Source organism: Balaenoptera ricei, chromosome 1, assembly GCF_028023285.1.
Source record: "Balaenoptera ricei isolate mBalRic1 chromosome 1, mBalRic1.hap2, whole genome shotgun sequence".
Lineage (NCBI taxonomy): Eukaryota > Metazoa > Chordata > Mammalia > Artiodactyla > Balaenopteridae > Balaenoptera > Balaenoptera ricei.
Genome location: NC_082639.1, coordinates 146487476 through 146508169, shown reverse-complemented (window position 1 = coordinate 146508169; position 20694 = coordinate 146487476). Strand labels below are relative to the sequence as shown.

The following is a 20694-nucleotide window of genomic DNA, read 5'->3' as shown; positions in this document are numbered from 1 at the left end:
TATCAGAAATCAACAGGATTTGCTTTGTCATCAAAGGGTTCTGTGCTCCAAATGAGGATCCCGTTCTGTTCCCTTCATCAAAGCTTCTTAGAGTGCACCTCAGTTTAGGTCCTGAGTTTACGAACTCTGATTTAATTCACACAAATGTAGGATTGACAGAAACTATTGCCTAAGATTCTTCTCTCAAGTGTTTTTGTGTTGAAATTGGCATCATTGTCAATTCAGATGAATGTTTACATGGTACGATTTTAGGCTGGTAAAGAAAAGGGAATAAAAGATCCAAGTAGTAAAAAAAAAAAAGGTATTTCGGTGCAGGAAAAACTATCCCTGTTGAATCATCCAAGAGACTCCCTTCTCCAACTCTGGCCCAGCAGGACACCAGGGCAGGACACCTTCTGCCCCTTTCTCTAGAGAAGAAGGATTCAAACACTCAACACCCAAATGATTGACACTTAGTAATTTCATAAATGTTTGTGGAATGAACAAATAAGGCGAGCATTTAAAAATGTTTTTACATAGGAAGAAACTGATGTCCAGAGAGGTCAAGTCTCCAAGGTCACACATATAATAAGTGACACATGTGAGACAAAAATTTAGCTCCAACTCTAAGCATCCATTGCTCTTTCTAGTGTGTTACTTCTACCCCAAAGTCATTTATTTCCTCCTCTTCTTGGCTGCTGGAGCCACAGACACCTCAAGACTCTTTCCTGCAAGAATCCCTCTGTCCACCTCAGAGGCCCTGCCCCTGCCACAGCTGTGCTGAGAATGAGAGTCAAAGAGGTTTTGTTGTACCTGGGGAAAAACAAAGAGGGAAGTTCCCTGGGCTGGCACAGTGTGGAGAGGGGAGGTGAGCAAAAGTGCTTACTTCTAACATGCATGCAAGAACTATGGGGGACAGTCTGTTAGCAGCAGAGACAAGGAGATGCGTGAGGCTTTCAATTCAACAAGTTTTCCATGGAAAGAGCATTATAAGTGATGAATATTTTGAAGCATAGTTAGCTTTTATTTTTAAATTAGTTTTTACAAATTAACTGTTTTATAACGTTGATTCTCTGAGGAAAGAAAATCATCCAAGACTTGCATCACTGATTTCTAAAGAACTTGTGGCATAAATCTGTTAGTAAGATGAGGACTCAACTTTCCCGGAGCTTCCCCTCCTCGCTCCCCACCCCTCAAGCCCCATCTTTAAAATGATCCACTGTTACCTACCCTATCATGCCCTCAATATCCTCAGTGACTAAATGAACACTCTAAATTGACTAAAAGTTTTAAATAGGTGTTTTTCAAGGTGCACGGCTGTGAAACTTGATTTTATCTATAGACCAGGCGGTAATTATTTTAGGACTCTGCACAGCTGATTTCATTAAAAATGTCGTTAGAGGTCATACAGGGCAAAGCACCAGTGTAGTTTTGGTGCCTCATTTCATTTTTCGAAAAAACATGGATTTGGATAAGCTTTGGTAACAGAAGTGAAATAAGACAGAAACATGGTTCCCTAGCTTTAATGCCCTGCATTTATAAATGCAGGGCATTAAACCAAGTTTTGCTGAGGAGTGGGGATCTTAGTCTTGAAAGATGAGGGAAACAGGCCAAGAAAGGGAAAGAAGGAAGACAGAACAACATGGAGATGGTCTCCATGGAACCTTTCGAATAGTCCCTCCAGCAACATGTCCCCTGCATAAGTGGCTGTGCTTTCGTCTGTGCCTCCAATGTGGCTGGCGTACATGCCTGTCATGACACCTCTGACAGGTATTTAACTCTCAGCTTGCCCTACAAAACTGAGAGTGAGGGCAATTCCTGAAGGAGGATGGAGCAGAAGGAAATGTCTGCAGGCCATTAAACATAAAAGTATGAATGTTAGCAAAGAGGTTAGAGCAGGAGACAGAGATTTGGAGGCTGCAATCACCCTGGGAGAACATGTAGGGCTAGAAGAGTAGTACACGGTGAAGGGGCTTGCGCCCAAGTAGACTCAGAGGAGACCAAGGAGGAGAGATGACACAACAAATCCAGGAAGGTGAGAACTGAAGATAGTTCACTGAATCTTCCAATACTGAGGTCATCTATGGCTTTGCCAGAACAACCTCAGCAAAAAAGTGGGAAACCACATGCACTGTGGTAGGAGAGATGGAAATTGAAGAAGTGGAGAAAGCAAGTGTAGAGCTCTCTTTCAAAGGGGCTTGGCCAAGAGAGGGGACTGCTAGAAAGAGAGCCAAGATTTTTTGTTTTTTAATTCTTTAAGGATAGAAGATGACTGATTGAGGTTTTTTTTTTTAATTTCTTTTTTTCTTTTTCTTTCTTTTCTTTTTATTGATTGATTGATTGCTGCATTGGGTCCTCATTGCTGCACGCAGGCTTTTTCTAGTTGTGGCAAGCAGGGCCTACTCTTCGTTGCCGTGCACAGGCTTCTCACTGCAGTGGCTTCTCTTGTTGCGGAGCACAGGCTCTAGGCGCACAGGCTTCAGTAGTTGTGGCGCACAGGCTCAGTAGTTGTGGTGCATGGGCTTAGTTGCTCCGCGGCATGTGGGATCCTCCTGGACCAGGGCTCGAACCCGTGTCCCCTGCATTGGCAGGCAGATTCTTAACCACTGTGCCACCAGGGCAGTCCCCTGACTGAGTTTTTAGCTTGAGGGAAAGGAGCTGATGGAAAGGGACAAGTTGAAGATTCAGTAGAGTGGAGATAAATGGAGAAAAGTCCTGTACTAGAAGGGAGAGGATGGGATCAGAAGCTCTGTCATGAATAGGCACCTGCAAGTAAGCAGTGCATTGGTAGGGATATTAATCAGAGACAGGGGCATTTAGGGAGTTCAGTAAAGGAGGTGATATTCTTCTGAGGAAGGGAGGGGGTGGAAGGAGAGTGAAGAAGGTGTCTAATAGTTGTGGAGAAGTTTGGATACAACTAGTAAGAAGACCGTGTAGGGCAAGCTGGGATTGGAGGTCATCAATCCATCCTGCACACAGATAAATTAAAGTCTACACAATTCCACAGAGAAAGAACTCCAGATTTCTTTACTAGCTTTCCTCCATTATGTTCAAGATTAAATATCCTTCGATAGTGTATCCTAGCAATTTCACTTTACCTGCTAATTTACCTTCCCTCTTCCTTCCTTCTTCCTTATACTTCTCCTCCAGCATGTACAGATCTTCCCTCTCTTTGTGACTCTTTGTCAGTTTGGGTCATTAAGGAAAAAGAACACCATCTAAGTGAATCTCCTCCTTAACATGCCACCCTGTCAGGAAGCTCAGGACCCTGAGTTGGCAGGTAGAGGACCTGGCCCCCAAGGGGCTTTCTTTAATTTCAAGGGTTCGATCTGGCTCTAAAATTCTCCAAGTCTTCCAACTTGATCTTATTGGGGGTCTACTCAGTCAAGAATGAATTTAAAGAGCACTTAAGTGTGAGGAAATGCAAACATTCTGCCTCTGTGGAAGTTAAAAAACTGTTTATCATAGTAGTGACTCATTAGGTGACTTTCCATTTTAGAGCTCTACCCATTTAGTCAATAGGTGCATTATGAAAAACTGGATACATTGCATCACTGTGAAGGACTTTAGACTGCGGTTTGCAAAAGCAGAATAAATTTTCTTGGAGGCGTACCGTTATGTACACACGCTCGCGCGCGCGCACACACACACACACACGCATTCACACGCCCATTGGCAGACACGGCCACACCTCACGGCTCTGGGGGAAGCCACAGACCTCAGCTGTACAAGCTGAGCCTGGACTAGAGGAACTTTCCGCGGGACTCGGGACAAACAGCCGCACCGACACGACTGTCTGCGAGCCTGAGTCCCAGACGAGCGCCGGCGGCGGCAGGTACTCCGGGCCCCCGCGGCAGGGCCTGGGCAGTGCAGCGGGGTCGGCGGTGGGCCGGTGGCGGCGGCAGCAGCGGCGGCGGCGGCGGCGGCGGCGGCGGCGGCGGGAGGGTCCCGGGCTGCCGAGGTCTTGCCAGTGCGCGCGCGCCAGCCGCCTCCCCTCCGCCCCTCGCTGCCGGCCTCGGGCATCCACGGCCGGTCGTCCAGCCGCCCGCCACGGCCCTGAACATGGCCGCAAGCCCCGCTGCCCCCCTGGCCTGGGCGCTGCTACTCCTCTCGTGGGCTCTGCTCCGCGGCGGCTGCCGGGCGCGCTTCGCTGCCGAGCCGGACTCCGAAGACGACGAAGGGGAGGCGGTAGTATTCTCCGAGTCGCCCCTGCAGAGACCCACGGTGATGGTGGCCGTCCTCGCGCGTAACGCTGCGCACTCGCTGCCTCACTTCCTCGGCTGCCTGGAGCGGCTGGACTACCCCAAGAGCAGGATGGCCATCTGGTGAGCTGGCTGCGCCGGGCCGGCGGCGGGGGCGGCGCCCGGAGTGTCGCTGAGGGGAGAGGGGGCCGCTCGGGGCACGCGGAGACGAGGTGCGCACACCCCTCACCGCCGGCGTGGGGCCTGGGCGGGTCGGCGGTCGGGGTGGGGAAGGACGCGCGCGTCCGCGTGCGCACCGGCTGCTAACCAGGATAAGCAGCCCGCCCCGAGCTCCCGTGGGGACAGTGTGGAGCGGGGTGACCTCGCCCCTCTCCCGGACAGGACTGGGGAGACCCCGCAAGAGTGCTACCTTCTCCCCCTTAACACTCGCGCGGATTCCTTTTTCTCCACCTCGTATCCCTCGCCCCGGAGTGAGGGAATAGGGTTGCCCGTCGCCGCCTACTCCTCCGGACGCGACATGGACCGTAACTGCGGCTGGGGGGGTGGGGTGCCCTCCGGAGTGGCGTGCCCTCCGGAGTGGCTGGAGTGCGCTGCCCTGGCTTCCCGGTGCCAGGCTCCTGCTGCCACCTCAGAGGCTGGAAAAGTGGCTCAAGGTTCTCCCTGGGTGTGGAGAGGAAGGGGAGAAGGGATCAGGACCCAGAGTTTGAGGCTAGTTGGGGCCAGCTGTGTCTTCCTAACTACGTCACCACCGTGGGTCCTGTCTCCTCTGAGCGCTCCAGGCTGTCCCGTCCCTGCATCCTCCCGGGACTCATTCCCACCGCAGGTGCAAACCGCGCGGGGTGGCTTGGGGTGCCGGCGTCCTGGGGACCGCCCCGGGAAGGCAAACAGCTAAGTTTTGTTGCGCTTAGGATAGAGACCCGGGCCTAGGCCCTGTGCTTGCTGCGGAGGTGGCCGCCCACTTCAACTTTCCCACTTGGTCCTGTCGCCACATCTTTTTATAAAAGCAGGTATCAGAGGGTGAGAAGTTGGTGGCCAGGTGAGCCGCTAAGGGGCCTGTGGAGGAGGAGGTGGACACTGGCCGGGGGAGATAGGCCGCCAGGTACATGGACAAGAGGCCTCTGGTCTCTTGAGGAAGACAGAGCCCAGATCACTCTGGGGCAGTTTCTGTCTTGATAAGGGAGCTGTCCACAGACAAGGCATCCTTAAAGCCACAGTTGGACACAAAGGGAAAAGGAATGATAAAGCAGTAGCTGGAACTGGCAGCCTAATGGTACCTGGTGGGAAAGGTGCAGAGGTGAGAAAGCAAACATGAGATATAGTGCAGCACTGTGCTATATACACTGCTTTACTATATACCCTGTTATACGTGACGGCTGCCACGGAGAAGGGCATGTTATGTGGAAAGTAGGAACGTTGGTGCAGTCAGGTTTTAAACCAGAAGGACTTTTTTTTTTTTTAACCATTTCAATACCAAAAGAAAATTTCACAAAAGTCAGTTCTGAGATGCTTTCTTCAAAAGAGATGTTTTACAATATAGTCTTGGTCTTTATGCATTGTTTAGTTTTAAACAACATCACAATAGTTGCTATAGGAAATTAGTGAGGGGGGAAGTGAGTATGAGGCACAGGTTTTGCTACCTGATGTACAGACATTACCCCTTTTATCATATAGTAAACTTTTAAAAGATACTATCATCCTTATTTTACAAACGAAGAAATTGAGGCTTGGATCAGTTCAATAACTCAGTCACAGAATTAATAAATGGTTAAACTGGAATTTGAACCCAGGTTTGTTTCTAAAGACCACCCCAGAAAGGATAAAGGGAACATGATACAGTATAAGCAAAATGTATATAAAGCTACAAATAAGGAGACTTGAGTTGTTTTGTCACTAGCTTGACATGTAGTTTTGGGCCAGTTGCTTGGGATCCATAGACCTCAGTTTTCTCATCAGTAAAATAAAGGAATAGGAACAAGTGATTTCAAAAATCCTTTCCAGCTCTTGAATTTCATAGGTTTTGTGATATGATTAGAATCACTCAGCAATGATTGTACGTCCTGAGTTCCCTGGATGTTCCAGATTCTATGGTTGTTGGTGTTCTCTTTAGATGGGTAGTATTCTCAATTCTGCTTAGACCTTAGGAATCTCTTTTCCCTTACCCTTATTCATGGTCCATGTGACTGTACCTTTATGGTCTGTGTTGGAAAGTAAAGGAAGAAACCCAAGGCTTGGGTAAGACCTTGGGCAACCCCTGCATTAACCAGCCACTAAAGACTCTTCTTTGAGTTCTGGTTTAGAAATCTTATATACTTTTTTAGGTAATAATAATAAAATGCCAGTTTTTAAATAGTCCTTTACAGCTTTCAAAGTACTTTCATCAACTAGTTATCTCATTTGATCTTTACTACCATCCTATAAAGAAACAAGATTATCTCCATTTCATAGAAGATATTGTGTCTAAAGTAACTAACTTACTGAAGATTATATTTACTTGTTAATTTTACAAATATTTAATAATAAGAGGTCACAGTTCTTCTAAGCACTATACATTCATTTTCTGGTTTCCTCTTCACAATAACCCTATCAGTTATATCTTATTATTATACCCTTTTACAGATGAGAAAATTGAGGCACAGAGAGGTTGTGCAAGCATGTAAGCATGTGCTCCTAATGACCTTCTTTTGTGAGAACCAGGTACTATGCCAGGTTCAGGCTGGAAAAGATTGAATAAGATGTGACTCCTCACAGATAAATATGGCTTTTAAAAATTTTTCTAAACTAGGCAGTGTAAGGTGATCTGAATGGCATTTATAGCATTTGGGAGAGTGACAAAAGACTTCTATATAAATCAGATTGGGGCAGTTGTGTGGTCATGAAAGTTTTTTTGAGGAGAGTTGACACTTAGTTTGAACTCAGTTTTGAAGGACAAATAGGAATCCACAAAAACCTGGGAAGGAAGGAGGGTTCCAGAAAGAGGGAGAAGCATGGAAAATAAAAAGGTACTGGAACATTAACCAGAGCTTCCTATCAGGGGAAATAAAGTGAGTGGCAGGTCTAAGTTTTGCAAATCTCCAAACTCATTGCACTGTACCCTGGAGCTGCTGACTTCATGACTAGCGCTAGAGGAGTATTTGCGGGGAAGGTGATGGGTTATAACCCTCCAGGAGAGGCAGTACCTCAGTTTAGGATGCTGCCGTTTTGAGGGGCTTCTGCCAATGACTTACTCTAGTCTCTCAGTCCCAAGCTGTCCTCAACATTCCGAGATGCCAAACTGGCTAGTCTCCACTCTGCAAGGCCAGCACGTGCTGAGGTCAAAAATGATCAGTGTCAAAAATGGCCAGAACTTCATAAAACAGAACCATGTTGAGTATAGGGACTGGGCTGCCAGCTTCCATTTCATCGTATTTTAGTAACTCTGTGCAGACTCTCTCTTCTCATTCATCTGCTTACTTCTAACAATGGCTGGAGGAGCATCTGATAAGACTTCTTTCCTGTATGAGTAATTGAGACCCTGGTTCAGTGATCACATTCAGATTTCCCAGTGGTGTGATTTTTTTTTTTTCCCCTCACCTAAAGTTCTGGACCAGATCTGCACTGAGTACCAACAAATTGACCTGAAAACTTTTTCAGACGATGAGTGCAGTTATCTCGGTATCAAGTTTATTTGGATTCAGCTGAATTAAGGAAAGTTTATATTTTAGAGATACTTTGTACTGGCAAAAAGGAAAACTTGTCACATTTACCTATCTGATCTCAAAACCCCACCAAACTAATTGTTTTCCTTCAGATATCACAGTTCTGTGATAAGGAACTGAGATGATCCTTGTGTTGTAATTAAAACCGGCACTGGGGTAACGGGGATCACTGCTGTGCTGCGATGAAGGGGACGGGTTGGCATTGTAACATGCGGCAGTGCGCTTGAGTGGGTTCTCTTTAATTCAGTGGAGCCATGAATAGTGGCCTTAGCAGTAGAGGGAAGGCTGACCTCATCCCCCTTCCCAAGCCTATGATTAAGGGGGGCAGTGGCAAGTAACATGATGATGGAAAATGGAGCAGGGCACAAGGAAAAACATTTGACCCAAAAGATACATTAAGTTTGTCTTTTGGGAGAGCCTGCTATTCTGTGTGGGAAGACTGTTGCGATTCACAGAGTCTGTGCAGTCACAAGGCAGTAACTATCGTGTAATTACAGAACAATCTGGGCATTTCATTTGGTAGAGTTTTGAAAAGTAATATGTATGCTAAATTGAAAACCATCATATGGCTTTTAAATAGAGAGATGTTTCTGTTGACATAAACATTAACAATGGTGAACTTCTACTTGTTCTGGGATACTGACCCTGACATTTTGCACACAACTTTGTGGGGTGTATGGGGACTAGCTTGGATTTATCTCTACATTTTAATGCCCAACCAGTAGCATTTTGGTGAATGTTTAACTTGATACACTAATACAAGTGTGTTTATAAAATGTTCCAAGCTACTAGTAATGCTAGTTTTCCTCAGTGGTGAGAATGATGTCACATTTTATCATTACAGTCTTGACATTAAGTGTTTATGTTTTCCCTCTAGACAGAAGTTTCAGCTCATGGCTGAAAATGTATATGGTACTTTGGTCTGCTTCTCTCCATTAGTTTATTTCTCTCACCTTACCCCCTCCTTCTCCTTATTTTTCCCAGCCTGGTAGTTTAGTACGGAGGGCAGAGTATGCAGCTTACAGTCAGATAGACTAGGGCTCAAATCTCCTGTGTAATCATGGGCACATCATGAAGCTCTAAGCTGAGCTGCCTCATCTGGGGATGACTAATAATAACACCTACCTCAAAGAGTTATTATAACAAGCAAATGAGATAATGTATTACAATGTCTTTTACACACATGCTACTAAATAGATAATAGTTGCTATTTCTTATACATCTTTTCCTTTTTGTCTCATCTCCATTACCTTTCTCTTCGCAAATGAAAATTTTAAAAAAGAAAATATGTTCAAAAGAAGCTCTGTTTATTTTCTTCCTTCCAACAAAAAGTTATCAGCATAATGGAAACTAACATTCATGGAGGGGCTCTTCTAAACTCTTTGGTAGGATAACTGATTTACTCCTGACAGCAACCCTAGGTGAGAAGTGTCATTACTCTCTTCACTTTACACAGGAGGAAACTGCGGCACAGAGAATTTAAATAACTTGTCTGAGGTCACAAGGCTAGTGCACGGTGGAGCCAGGATGTGACTCAGGCAGCGAACGTCGCAGACTGAGTACAGATGCTCTGTTTAAGATCAAGAAAAGACCAATTAGTTCTCGTTTTTGCTTCTGTCAGTTGACCCACCTTAGGAAGATAAGAGTGCCAGTGTTTTCTTTCAAAGAAGAATGGCTCCTTCTGCTTGAATGGCACAAGGGACTCAGTGGCTCCCTTCCACTGTCTTGATGATTTTGTCACTTAGGCACTTTCTAGTTACTAAACTCTGTTCTGTGTTGGTAGATTTCACAGGAACAGAACGAGACTACGTATGTGGGTTGTACTCAAATATGCAGGTCACTTGCTATGATCACAGCTATATAGCAACAGAAAAAAATTTATCACGTATTGCTAGTGACAAACGAATAAGGCCTCATTTTTCATATGCATGGTGGCTGCAGCATTTTGGTAAGACAGAAGGTCAGTTTTTCAGCCTTTTTAATTAGTGGTCTTGGATTTGGTTGACACATAAACTCAACTTTCTTCCAAATAGTCGGAGACAACTATCAATCCTCCCTCCACCGTACAATTTCAAAACACAATTGGACCTCAGAATTATATATTTCCTTTGGGTAAAAACTGAAGTCACCTATCCTCTTGCTCTAGTTTAGACAGATCACTTGCGAGTTAGAATGGATGCCTAAATTGTCCTGGATCTATTTTATTAATTGACTTCCATAGGTGGGGAAACCAAAGCACAGGGCAGTTAAGGGATGTTCCCACAGTATATTACATAATGAATAAGTGTCGGAGTGAGATAACAGATTTCTAGATTTTAAACCCTATATGGCTGTTTTAATGTTGAGTATTTTATAAGGAATATAGCTCATGGTTAAAGGAGCATACCAGTTATTCTAAGCAGGGTTTGGTTTTACGTACTTGTCTTCAACTCCTTTCTCCAGGTGATTCTACAGCTAGTGCATGGTGCATGCTTATGACTCCAGGCACATAAGCATGCTTCCCATGGCCCTCTCTCTTGACTGTCTCAGTGGTCGTAGGAATGAACAATGAAAGCTTTGTAACCTGAAAGGCTGTTGGTTGTGCCTCGGTCCTTCTTCCAACACTTAAATGTCCTCATGGGTCCTATCACGGTGTGGCACTGTCTTCAAGTCTAAGGCATACTATAGTAGGACCATTATAAGGCTTATATAGGGACTATAGTAGGACTATTATAGGGCTCATTTCTGCACATTTCTTCAAATAACCTAACAATATACAGTCGAGTTAAAGTTTGAGAGAAAATGATTAGCCTGTAGTTTGGTTCTTAGTTCTATTCCCCAGTTACCATATTATGAAGAGGTTTCACTATATGTGTTTAAATCATAGCTATTATTCATCAGGAATTACAAAGTGTGTGTATTGTATACATTTTGACGTTTTTATTCTCAAAGGAGTGATCTGTTCATTTAATTGCATTTACATTGTTAGCATATCAAAAATTGCTGATTTAAAAGAAGTTAAATCCCTTAGAGTCCTTGTAGGTTTATAGTAATTTAATTATTTTAAGCATTTTCTTTCCTGACGTTTTCTTTTTTAAATTGAAAAAATAATACTCTCCCATAATAAAACTTCAAAGAGTGTGAATGGGAATACAATAAAAAGTTAATCTCCCTTCCACTCCATACCACCTGCCAGGGGCAACCATTGTTAACAGTTTCTTGTGTATCATCTAGAAACTTTCTGTGCATATCCACATATCCTTTTAAGTGTTAACCCAAATATTGGTTGGCCAAAAAGTACATTTGGTTAATGAATACGTTGTTCAATAAAGTTCTTGGTGAAAATGAGTCTTTTCTTTTTACTTAAAACCGCACAGAGTTTTTGGCCAACCTAATAGAAGTGTTTGATATATCCTATTCTACACAAATGTGATGTTTTTAAGTCAATCTCTCTATCCCAGGTTTTTTAAACTCTGCCATCCCACCTGTACCTATGCCCTGGCTGGCACAGTGAAAGCCAGCTTCACACAACACCTGTTCCAGGTAGTTACTCTGAATCCTCCCTGATGATACCCATCTTGCTCTCTTGTTCTGGTGTCTCTGGCCCCCAGAAATGTGGCCCTTAGCCCATTTAAAAAAACTTTTTTATGAAGCATAACACACATCCAAAAAGGGCATCTATCATAAATGTATAACTAGATAACTTTTCACAAACTGAACATGCCAGAGTGAGCAGCACCTGCCCCACCAGGCCTGCATTTGTCCACAGCAACAAACAGTTAGCCTAGTAGCTGCTGTACCCCAGACTTTGTCCAGGCACTCAGGTCCCCATCAAGCCCACCCTCTGTGCACCTGCGATTGGCCCCTGCTGTCTGGCCTCTGTAGGCATTTGGCTGGTGACCCTTGCTCCCTGCTCAGGCTCCTCAGGAGCCCTAGGACTCAAGTAGTAACTGCTTTCTAGAACCAGCAGGCTTGGCAAGCTGCCAGTGAGTGACCTAGTAGTAAAATGATCAGGTTTGTATTACTTTTCCCTCGGCTCTCCATTCCTATGGTGGGAAAGCTATGCGTTTATGTTCATAAAAGTAAAAACCGTCTCGTTATAGGCAGTAATTGAAAAGCCATGCAGAGTATAAATAGAGTGGCTGTAATTAATTCACTGGAACCTGCTGCTGTCCAGAGCCAGGAAAACGCAGCATTTGTGGTTGGTGACATTAGCCAAGTCTCTTGTACGAATTAAACCTTAGATTTGGCTGCAGGGCATTTCTTTTCCTCTCTAGGAGCACTGGACAGAAATCATTTCGGACTTAAGACTTCCCGTAATAGCCTCATGACATCCTACCAAGGCTGAATTTATGATATCGTAACACACTTCATTTAATCGAGGCAGTAATTGTTATTATTTAGTTGTTTGTCAAGTTCAGCAAGCCGAAACCTGTCCCTGACTTAATTGGCTTAGCTGATGAGATCGTGTTCCTCTGCAAACATAGTGCAAAGTAATCCTCTTGGCCCCAGAATTTTTGATTAATGTTTCAACACCCCTTAGAAGACGTGCATTTCAAAAACATAAGTGATAACAGATGATGCTGGGCTACACACCCCTAAGAAGAGGGCAGAAGGCTGTGTGTGGGACCAGGCCGCTCTGACGAAGCAGCCCCATGAGTACTTGATTCAAGTGATAAATCGCCTACATTGGAAGAATTCTTTACCTCCTGGGTTTGATCACTTCAAAGTCTATTGAGGCACGTGTCAGGCTGGAGAGAGGAAGTTCCTTAAATGGAGCTTTCCCCATCCACCACCCTCCCGGCAAAATTCATGTGCTGAAATTCTAACCCCTAAAGACGATGGTATTAGGAGGTGGGGGGGTCTTTGGGAGGTGCTTAAGTCATGGGAGTGGAGCTCTCATGAATGGGATTAGTGTTCTTATAAAAGAAGCTCCAGAGAGATCCCTCACCCCTTCCACCACTTGAGGACACAGCAGGAAGTCTACAACCCAGAAGAGGCCCTTCACCAGAACCTGACCATGCTGCCATCCCCATCTTGGACTTCTAGCTTCCAGAACTGTAAGAAATAAATTTCTGTTGTTTATAAGCGACCCAGCCTGTAGTATTTTGTTATAGCAGCCCAAATAGACTAAGATAGCTGTCAAGCCCAAGGAAGCCATGAAGGTGGCCCAAAGTGCCTACATTTTAGGCAGTAAAGAAGTAGAACTCTTACTTTCCATCCCCTTTGCTTTCTGAGACTGATTGCATACATTTTGGAAGTGGGGAGGGCAGTGGGCCACGTCAAGCTTTCCTGTTCTCACAGGGCGAGAGATGATTCTGAGAAAGGGGAATACATGGATGTATGTTGATTGACGTTCTCCCTAAAAGTCATATTAAGTGAGAAATTGCCACTTTTCAGGGCCTCGGGAAAGGCAGGATTTTCTGGAGACTAACAGTGGAACTTAAATTCCTGGGCTGTCTGTGAGAAATATGGTCATGGGCATTTGGGGCTATGGCATTTCCAACACAGAGTCCCTTGCTGGACTGCTTTTTAGTTTCTTGGTTTCCAGCCAGCCCCATAATCTGTCCAAGCTCCACACACCACAGTGATTATGGCTGAGACCCGCCAAGATAGTGGAAAGTTGCTGCCAGGTGGAATCAGGATTTTTCATGTCATCACTGCAACATTGAACAGTAAGCTTATATGCAGCTCCTACATTGCTGCATTCCCTCTGCTAGAAGCAGGTGGGGTGGGAGTGCATTCAGACAGTCAGACCGTGTCTTACATTTCAGATGGATTTTGTGGAGTTGGCCTTTAAGACTCAGCATACTAAAATGTTTTAGAAAATTACAAATCTCCTCTCTGCCTTTCCTCAATCTTGTTAGACTTTAAGGTTTACTGGACACATTGATTTCTATCCTAGAAAATTCTCTTTAGCAAGATAAACTATGAATTTCTAAAGCAACAGACTAAAAAAAATTATATGCATCCTTTTATTTATTTGACCATCATGGATTGTCTAGGTGGATAAATTCAGGTAATCATGTTGAAATTAGTAGTTGAGGTGGCCTCAAAGCAACTCAACCCCATTGGTCAAGTTCATTGGCCATGAGTGGACGTGGCCCTCATCACTCTTCTGCTGACCTTTTGCCGTAAGGCTGCTGGGCTTCTATGAGTGGTTCCTAAATACTGGTTCAGGGGCCAGCTGTATCACAACACCTAGGACATTTGTTAGTTACATAGATTTCTGTGCCCCGTTTCAGCCACATTCAATCAGATGGCCTGTGGGAGGGGCCTGGGACTCTGTGTCTTAAACACGTGCACAAGTAATTTGTATACACTTCTGGGTCTGGGAACTGCAGGAGATGAGCTCCCAGAAGGCCCCATGAAAAATAGGGGGCCCTCATGGAAGGACTGAAAGCTGTATATGTGTCTGAAGTACAGGCCGTGGGATTTTCAAAGCTTGGTAAGTTGTCCCACACTGGAATCTTCTAAAGCCTAGGTTCCAGATGCGTAAGCAATCAAGAAGGCCAAGGGGTTTCTTATTAAGAGAAGTAGTAATGTACAGGATTACAAAGAAGAGGCTCTGCCAGACACATCATCTGTGTTTTTTATTGAGTCGAGCACATGTGTTCTCCAGCCTTCCAATAGTGGCTATTTTTAAAAAAAATTAATTAATTTATTTATTTTTGGCCGTGTTGGGTCTTCGTTTCTGTGCGAGGGCTTTCTCTAGTTGTGGCAAGCGGGGGCCACTCTTCATCGCGGTGCGCAGGCCTCTCACTATCACGGTCTCTCTTGTTGCGGAGCACAGGCTCCAGACGCGCAGGCTCAGTAGTTGTGGCTCACGGGCCTAGTTGCTCCGCGGCATGTGGGATCTTCCCAGACCAGGGCTCGAACCCGTGTCCCCTTCATTGGCAGGCAGATTCTCAACCACTGCGCCACCAGGGAAGCCCTAGCGGCTATTTAAAAAAAAAAATTTTTTTTTTCTTTTTAAAGCAATGCTCCAGATTACCCATTGTATGAAGTGCCTTGCACTGGGGCTCAGTATAATGTGACACTCCCTCAAACCCTTTTCTTTGCTCAGGTATCTCACATCATGAGCTCATTAAGCACTTAGGTTTATAGAAGGAAGGATAGCTATTGATGAACATCTCTTAATAGACTGGAGGGAAATCAAACCAGTGCATTTCCTCCAAATAAATAGTAGTCATGTGAACCACTTCAGTCTCCATATCCCCTCATCTTGATTCTTTTGTTGCCGGTATTTAATTTTCTTACCTTTGATTTTCTCTCTGGCATGCCTTTAAAAACTGCTCCCCTCATTTGGGAGAAGAATAAACAGTCTATTAAATTAGCTTAGTTGAAGTTCAGCCTTAACTACATGATATTACAAAGTCTCTAACCTAGTGTCGTCACCGGTTATGAAACCAAAATAGAACTTTTGGGATATTTACACTATTGGAGTCTGCTGTACAAAAGATTTTTCCGAGTTTGTCGCTGCTGCACGAAGGTGTGTTCAGAGTTGATATAGTAACATTATTATAAGCTTACCAACAGGCAGCCTTCTCTGGGGAAGATCACAACTCCATTGATAAATCTCATACAGTTCCACACCCTCGTTTCATTGTGTCCTTTAGGTGACAGGTCTGTCACAAATCCCACTGTAAATGTCCTCAAGTTTATGTGTCCCATTTTCTTTTTAAGTCCTTTTCCTTCCCTGAAATGTGAGCTGCATTCTACAGCTTAATGCCTCCTGCCAGGGAGATAATGATCAGCTGGGGAAGAAGATGAGGCCAGGTTGCGGGGGGGTTGGGGGGGGGTGGTGCGGGGTGGGGGTGTGTGTCTCCAGAACTGTTCCCTCCAGCCAAAAGCAGCCTCTTCCATTTTCCCCCCCCAGTATGCAAATGTCCTCATTTTGTTATTTATGTTGCCTTGTGAAAGGACTGGGAGGCATCGTTCGTTTGCTCATGCTGTGTCACTTAGAACAAACCCCTTATTCCCTCTGGGCCTCAGTTTCCTCTCCGTAACGTCAGGGAGATGTGCCAGACTTGTGGCTCTCAAATGTGGCTGCTTATTAGAATCATTTGATGAGGTTTAAAAAAATCCTGATGCCTGGGCCCCACCCCCAGACCACTTAGGTCTGAATCTATGGGGTAGGACTAGGGCAAGTGACATATTTTGAAAACTTCCCAGGGGGTGATAATGCGGAGCCAAACTTGAGAACCTGTGGATGAGACAGATGTTCTCTTGGGTCCCTTCCCTGTCTGACATCAGTAACCCCTTCATGGAGTGAGTAGATCTAAAGAATTTTCATGAATCGTAACTCTGCACGATTGATGTTTCCTGGACCCTCAGCCCAATTTTAGATCTTTTTCGGAGTGACCTAAAAAAAAATATTTATGTTTTCTCGGAAGCTCATTTGTATTTCACCCTGTTGTGTACTGTGCCCAAGGATGTTCCCTAATAGTGTCGTCTCCTGTGGAAGGCCTGTGCCACATGGTGACTGAACTGCCAAGGGGACGACGTGGCAGCAAGAGGGCTGGCCTTGAGGGCACAAATTGGAACTTCTCAGGAAAGGGCTGCGTGCACCAGGTGTAGAGCAGCTGTGACCGAGGGCTTCCTTCCTGCGGTACACAGAGGCTGCCCCTTGGCTAAGGAGCTGCGGACATCAAGGCCTCTAAGCGCATCCAGCCGGGCTGTGGCCGTTCAGGATTACTTCCCAGTGTGTGTTTTGGTGTGTTGCCCAGCCTCTCTTTCAGGCGTTCTGTTTCATACTAGTGTAGGGCCTCTAATCACCTCTGGGTATTGGATTTCTGATGTTACTTTTAATGGCTTTGGATTCTAGCTTCTTTTGTTTCTAAATTTGCATAAACAGTGCTGCCTTTGTCCTGTGGTCTTGACACAGCTTCAAAGCCTTGACTGGGCATCAAAGATGCACTGGATCCTCATTTCTTAGGCATCAGATTGCAGCAATGCCAGAAGGTGACTGAAGGTTACAGCCCCACTTCTGGGCCAGTTTTCTGTCTCCCAAAGATTAGATGCTGCCCAGTCCCCTTTGATAATGGTGCTGAATCTTAATAGCTTTTCCCAAAGCCTGGGCAAATACTAGTGAACTAAAGGGACGCTGCTGGCATTTGAGGAGGAAAGGACAGCAACTCACTAATATTTACTGAACTCCCCTACCCCATGAGAGGCAGATTATTAAGAGTCCCACTGGGAAGCATGAAGTCCCAGACCCATTGGCCAGTCTTTGCTGATGTTGGCATGGTGACCGCCAAACTCTCATTTTCCCATGCGTCTTATCAAAATAAAGGCAGTAACTGAACTCTCAGTTATCCATGCATGGATTGTCTGTCTTTTGGATATACAGAGGCCAGCTTTTGATAATGGACCAACTTGGTCCAATCATCCAGCACCCCCTTGCTCTCTCTCTCTCTCTCTCTCTCTCTCGGTGCCGCCCAATAGTTGTGTGTTTAGACAGTGGAGAGTGATTTTTATCTCAGTAACATTCCACATAAGGCATTCCAGTATGAGTTTTATCTGGTTTCTTAGCTGTTGGCCCTTTTGCATCATCTATGCCATGCCCCACCATATTTTCAGATTTTCTTGAATTCTCTACCTTGCCTTGGTCTCCTTAGCTATACCATGAGTGCTGGACAGGCTGATCTTTAAAGATTTTTCTAGCCATAGCATGCTATGAATTTGCAGTTCCACCACTGATACCGTGAAAAATAAAACAGCTTACTCTGTTGCCACATTATTTAAAATGCTATTTGGGCCCTTGTTTCTTTATTTGTACTTAGATATAACTTTTCAGTAGTTTTGACTTATCCTTGTCTCATATCCTTGGTGAATAGACTGATGGTTCATATCTACATCAAATTATAAAAATTAAAAAATTTTTTTGCCCTTCGGGATGGTTAATTTTATGTGTCAATTGGGCTGAGCATGGTGCCTGGATATGTGGTCAAGCATTATTCTGGGTGTTTCTGTGAGGGTGTTTTTGGCTGAGATTTATATTTAAATTAGTGGACTTTGAGTGAAGCCTTCCATAATGTGGGTGGGCCTCGTTTAATCAGTTGAAGGCCTGAATAAAACAAAAGACTGACCTCCTCGAGCGACAAGGAAATGTGTCATCACATTGCCTTTGGACTTGAATTGCAACATTAGCTCTTCTCTGAGTCTCCAGCCTTCTGGCCTACCCTACAAACTCTGAACTTGCCAACCTCCATAATTGCATGAACTAATTCCTTAAAATCATTCCACCTCTCTCTCAATAGATAGATATGAAGCAGATATATTATATTGAGGTATATATTATATATATATATATTCTCTCTCTCTCTCTCTCTCTCTCTCTGGCTCTCTAGCTATCTGTTCTGTTGGTTCTGTTTCTCCAGAGAACCTTGACTAACATAACCTCTAGCCTGAAAGAAAATACCATGTCTTTCATGAACAACAACAGTCAAAAGAAGGGCTGTGCTGAGAAGAAAAAGAATGCAGAGAATTATGTCAGAAGAGATAGTTCCAGATCTGAAAGCTAGGAAAACCATTGCTGTGGGCACCAGGGATGGAATAGTTGTGGCATGAGTGTATATATTGACTTTTCTCATGCGTGCAAAATAAGTAAGTGCAGGTCTTCCCTAGAAGGTCCCCCTTTTTTTTGAAAAGGCAGAAACAGGAGTTGGACATTTGCCATTGTGATGGGAAACAACATATGTGTTTGTTCTTTGCAAAAGCTGCTGGCCAGCGTGCAGACCTGTGTATTTTGCTCAGTCTACCGTGTGAGGGAATTAGCTTGCATGTGCACTTTGGGGTTAGGAGAACCTGGCAATGGAAGTCAAGTTTCAGCAGGCTAATGGGCTATTGCACTGAAGTGATAGCTCCTCCCCAGGGAGAGGCGTTACTTCACAGTGGTGTCATTTACCGTAGAGATGCTGAAGATTGGTCCGCGCTGACACCTTCAGAGGCCAGGAGCATGAGTGCCTGTGAAAGGTCCTTGTAACATGGAGCTGGTTGGGGCCATGTCCTTCCTTGCTGATGCTTTAATGTAGGAGCAGAAGAGAAAGTTGATTTTTTTGTAAATAGGCTCTAGAAAGATAAAATCAGGCTCTAGAAAGATAAAATCAGGAGGGCAACAATTTTCTTTCCAAAGAGAGTTCTCACTGGTGTCTCTGACTTATATTCCTGGGGTTCAGCCTCTAAAATCAAATTCTTCCTTTTTTGGACTCAGTAAAAAAGCAGTCCTGCTGGATCAGAATTATCCTGAGAAAGCACTGCTCTTTGGCTGCCTCTCTCAGCTCTCTCTGATCTTGGCTACTCAGCTGATACTCTCAAGCTGCAAGCTAGCTGCCTGCTTTCCCAGCAATCTAGCCAGCTGTTTTGAGTTTCTGAAGTAAGATTTTTCTAGGATGCTTTCATTACCCTGGGGTTCAGGCATGGTAGCATAAAATGTGCCAATGAGTTTTTTTCAGTAAATGTGATTTAAGGCACAGAAGGTCAATTTCTGCCCTGTAGTGAAGTGGATTTTGAAGCTTTTCCTCTCTTCTGTGTAACAAGGTATCTGAGATTTGGTGTTGCTTCTCCTAATCTGTGTATCATCTGTCTAGTTTTAGATAATAAATTGCACTGACATTCTGTAGCTTTGAGCTAGAAAGCAAATAGTTTCTCTAAAAGGAGCACTTCATCTTTTTGATGTCAAAGGAGAAGCAGATAAATAAACCACAGTCTGTATTTCACCTTCTGAAATCAATTCTCCGTAGCAGATTTTCGAGGTTCTAGTTAAATCTAGTTAGCTAGAATCTAGTTTGAGATTCCAGTTAAATCTCACTACTTTTACTCCTATTCTTACTAACATCATAGATTTGGCTCCATTTTCTCTTTTCCAATCCTTTCTTTTTCAGTTTTTCAAAGCAGCATTTTTCTAGGTAGGTCTTAGTTTATTGATGGATTGATCTGTTTATTTAAATATAGAATTAGCAGTACTAGAAATGCAGGTGTCTCATCTGAAATAATTAGGAGAAGCTATTCTTCGCATCACCTTGTAAAAAATGATTATGAATTTAAAAAATCCGGACAGATAATTCTTGTTTTCAGCAACTTAAAAAAAACTGTATTTGCCTTCCTTGGCCTTTGATCCCTGAGAAGACCAAGGTTACACGTGGCTATGGTCTGTAGTTAATTTCACCCTGGGTGGTAAAATAATACACTGTGGTTTCCAGACCCCGGAACAATCAACTGATAACAAGTGAGGTCATTTTTGGTTGAAGAATTGCATATGTCATTGTCTCAAAAGACACATGGGCTGCAGATCCTGTCTGGGGACCTGCTTCCAAATACTTGTGTGAACTCCTCCCAGCTCAGTTTGAACTTGGCCTTAATCTTACTTTTACACTTCAAAGAGCTTGAGTGCTGCATATCCCCAACTAAGTAGATAGTAAAACAAAACCAGCAACCTATTGTTAAATGAAAAATGAAAGGGACAACAGTAGTCATTTTATGATTCTTTTCATCTAATTCTGTCACTAAGAAGAAATTCATATATTTTTTCAGGCTCCATAGAAAAGTAGAAAGCTTTGATTATTTCTTTTAAAGTGTTTTAAATATTGAAGTAATATGTAAAAATATAAGGAAGGTGTATGGGTATTTGCTTGCCTTACCTTAAAGGCCTGCTTTTTTAATAGTGAACTAACTGTAACCAGTGGTATGGTAACCAACCTCCATGGTGGCCCCCAAGGGTCCTTGCCTTCTGGTGCTCACTCTTTCCTAGTCTCCTCCCATGCCGCCTCACATGGCCAGTGGCATGGGTGGAAGTGAGAGTGTGTGACTTTCAAGGTCAAATCATAAAAGGCATTGCA

General features: G+C 44.2%; 1 protein-coding gene across 2 annotated transcripts in view; it reads left to right on the top strand.

Annotated features, from left to right (window-relative positions):
• The first annotated feature begins 3716 nt into the window (after positions 1–3716).
• Positions 3717–20694, top strand: part of COLGALT2 (collagen beta(1-O)galactosyltransferase 2) — a 119429-nt gene continuing 102451 nt past the window's right edge. Inside the window, exon 1 of one of the 2 annotated variants that reach the window (XM_059904071.1) lies at positions 3717–3814. Coding sequence is in view for 1 of the 2 variants with exons in the window: in XM_059904089.1 (XP_059760072.1) it covers positions 4042–4304 (263 nt within the window). In the remaining variant the exon portion in view is untranslated. Of the gene's footprint in view, positions 3815–3948; positions 4305–20694 lie in introns of those variants that run through there. The other variant, XM_059904089.1, reaches the window with a different exon arrangement.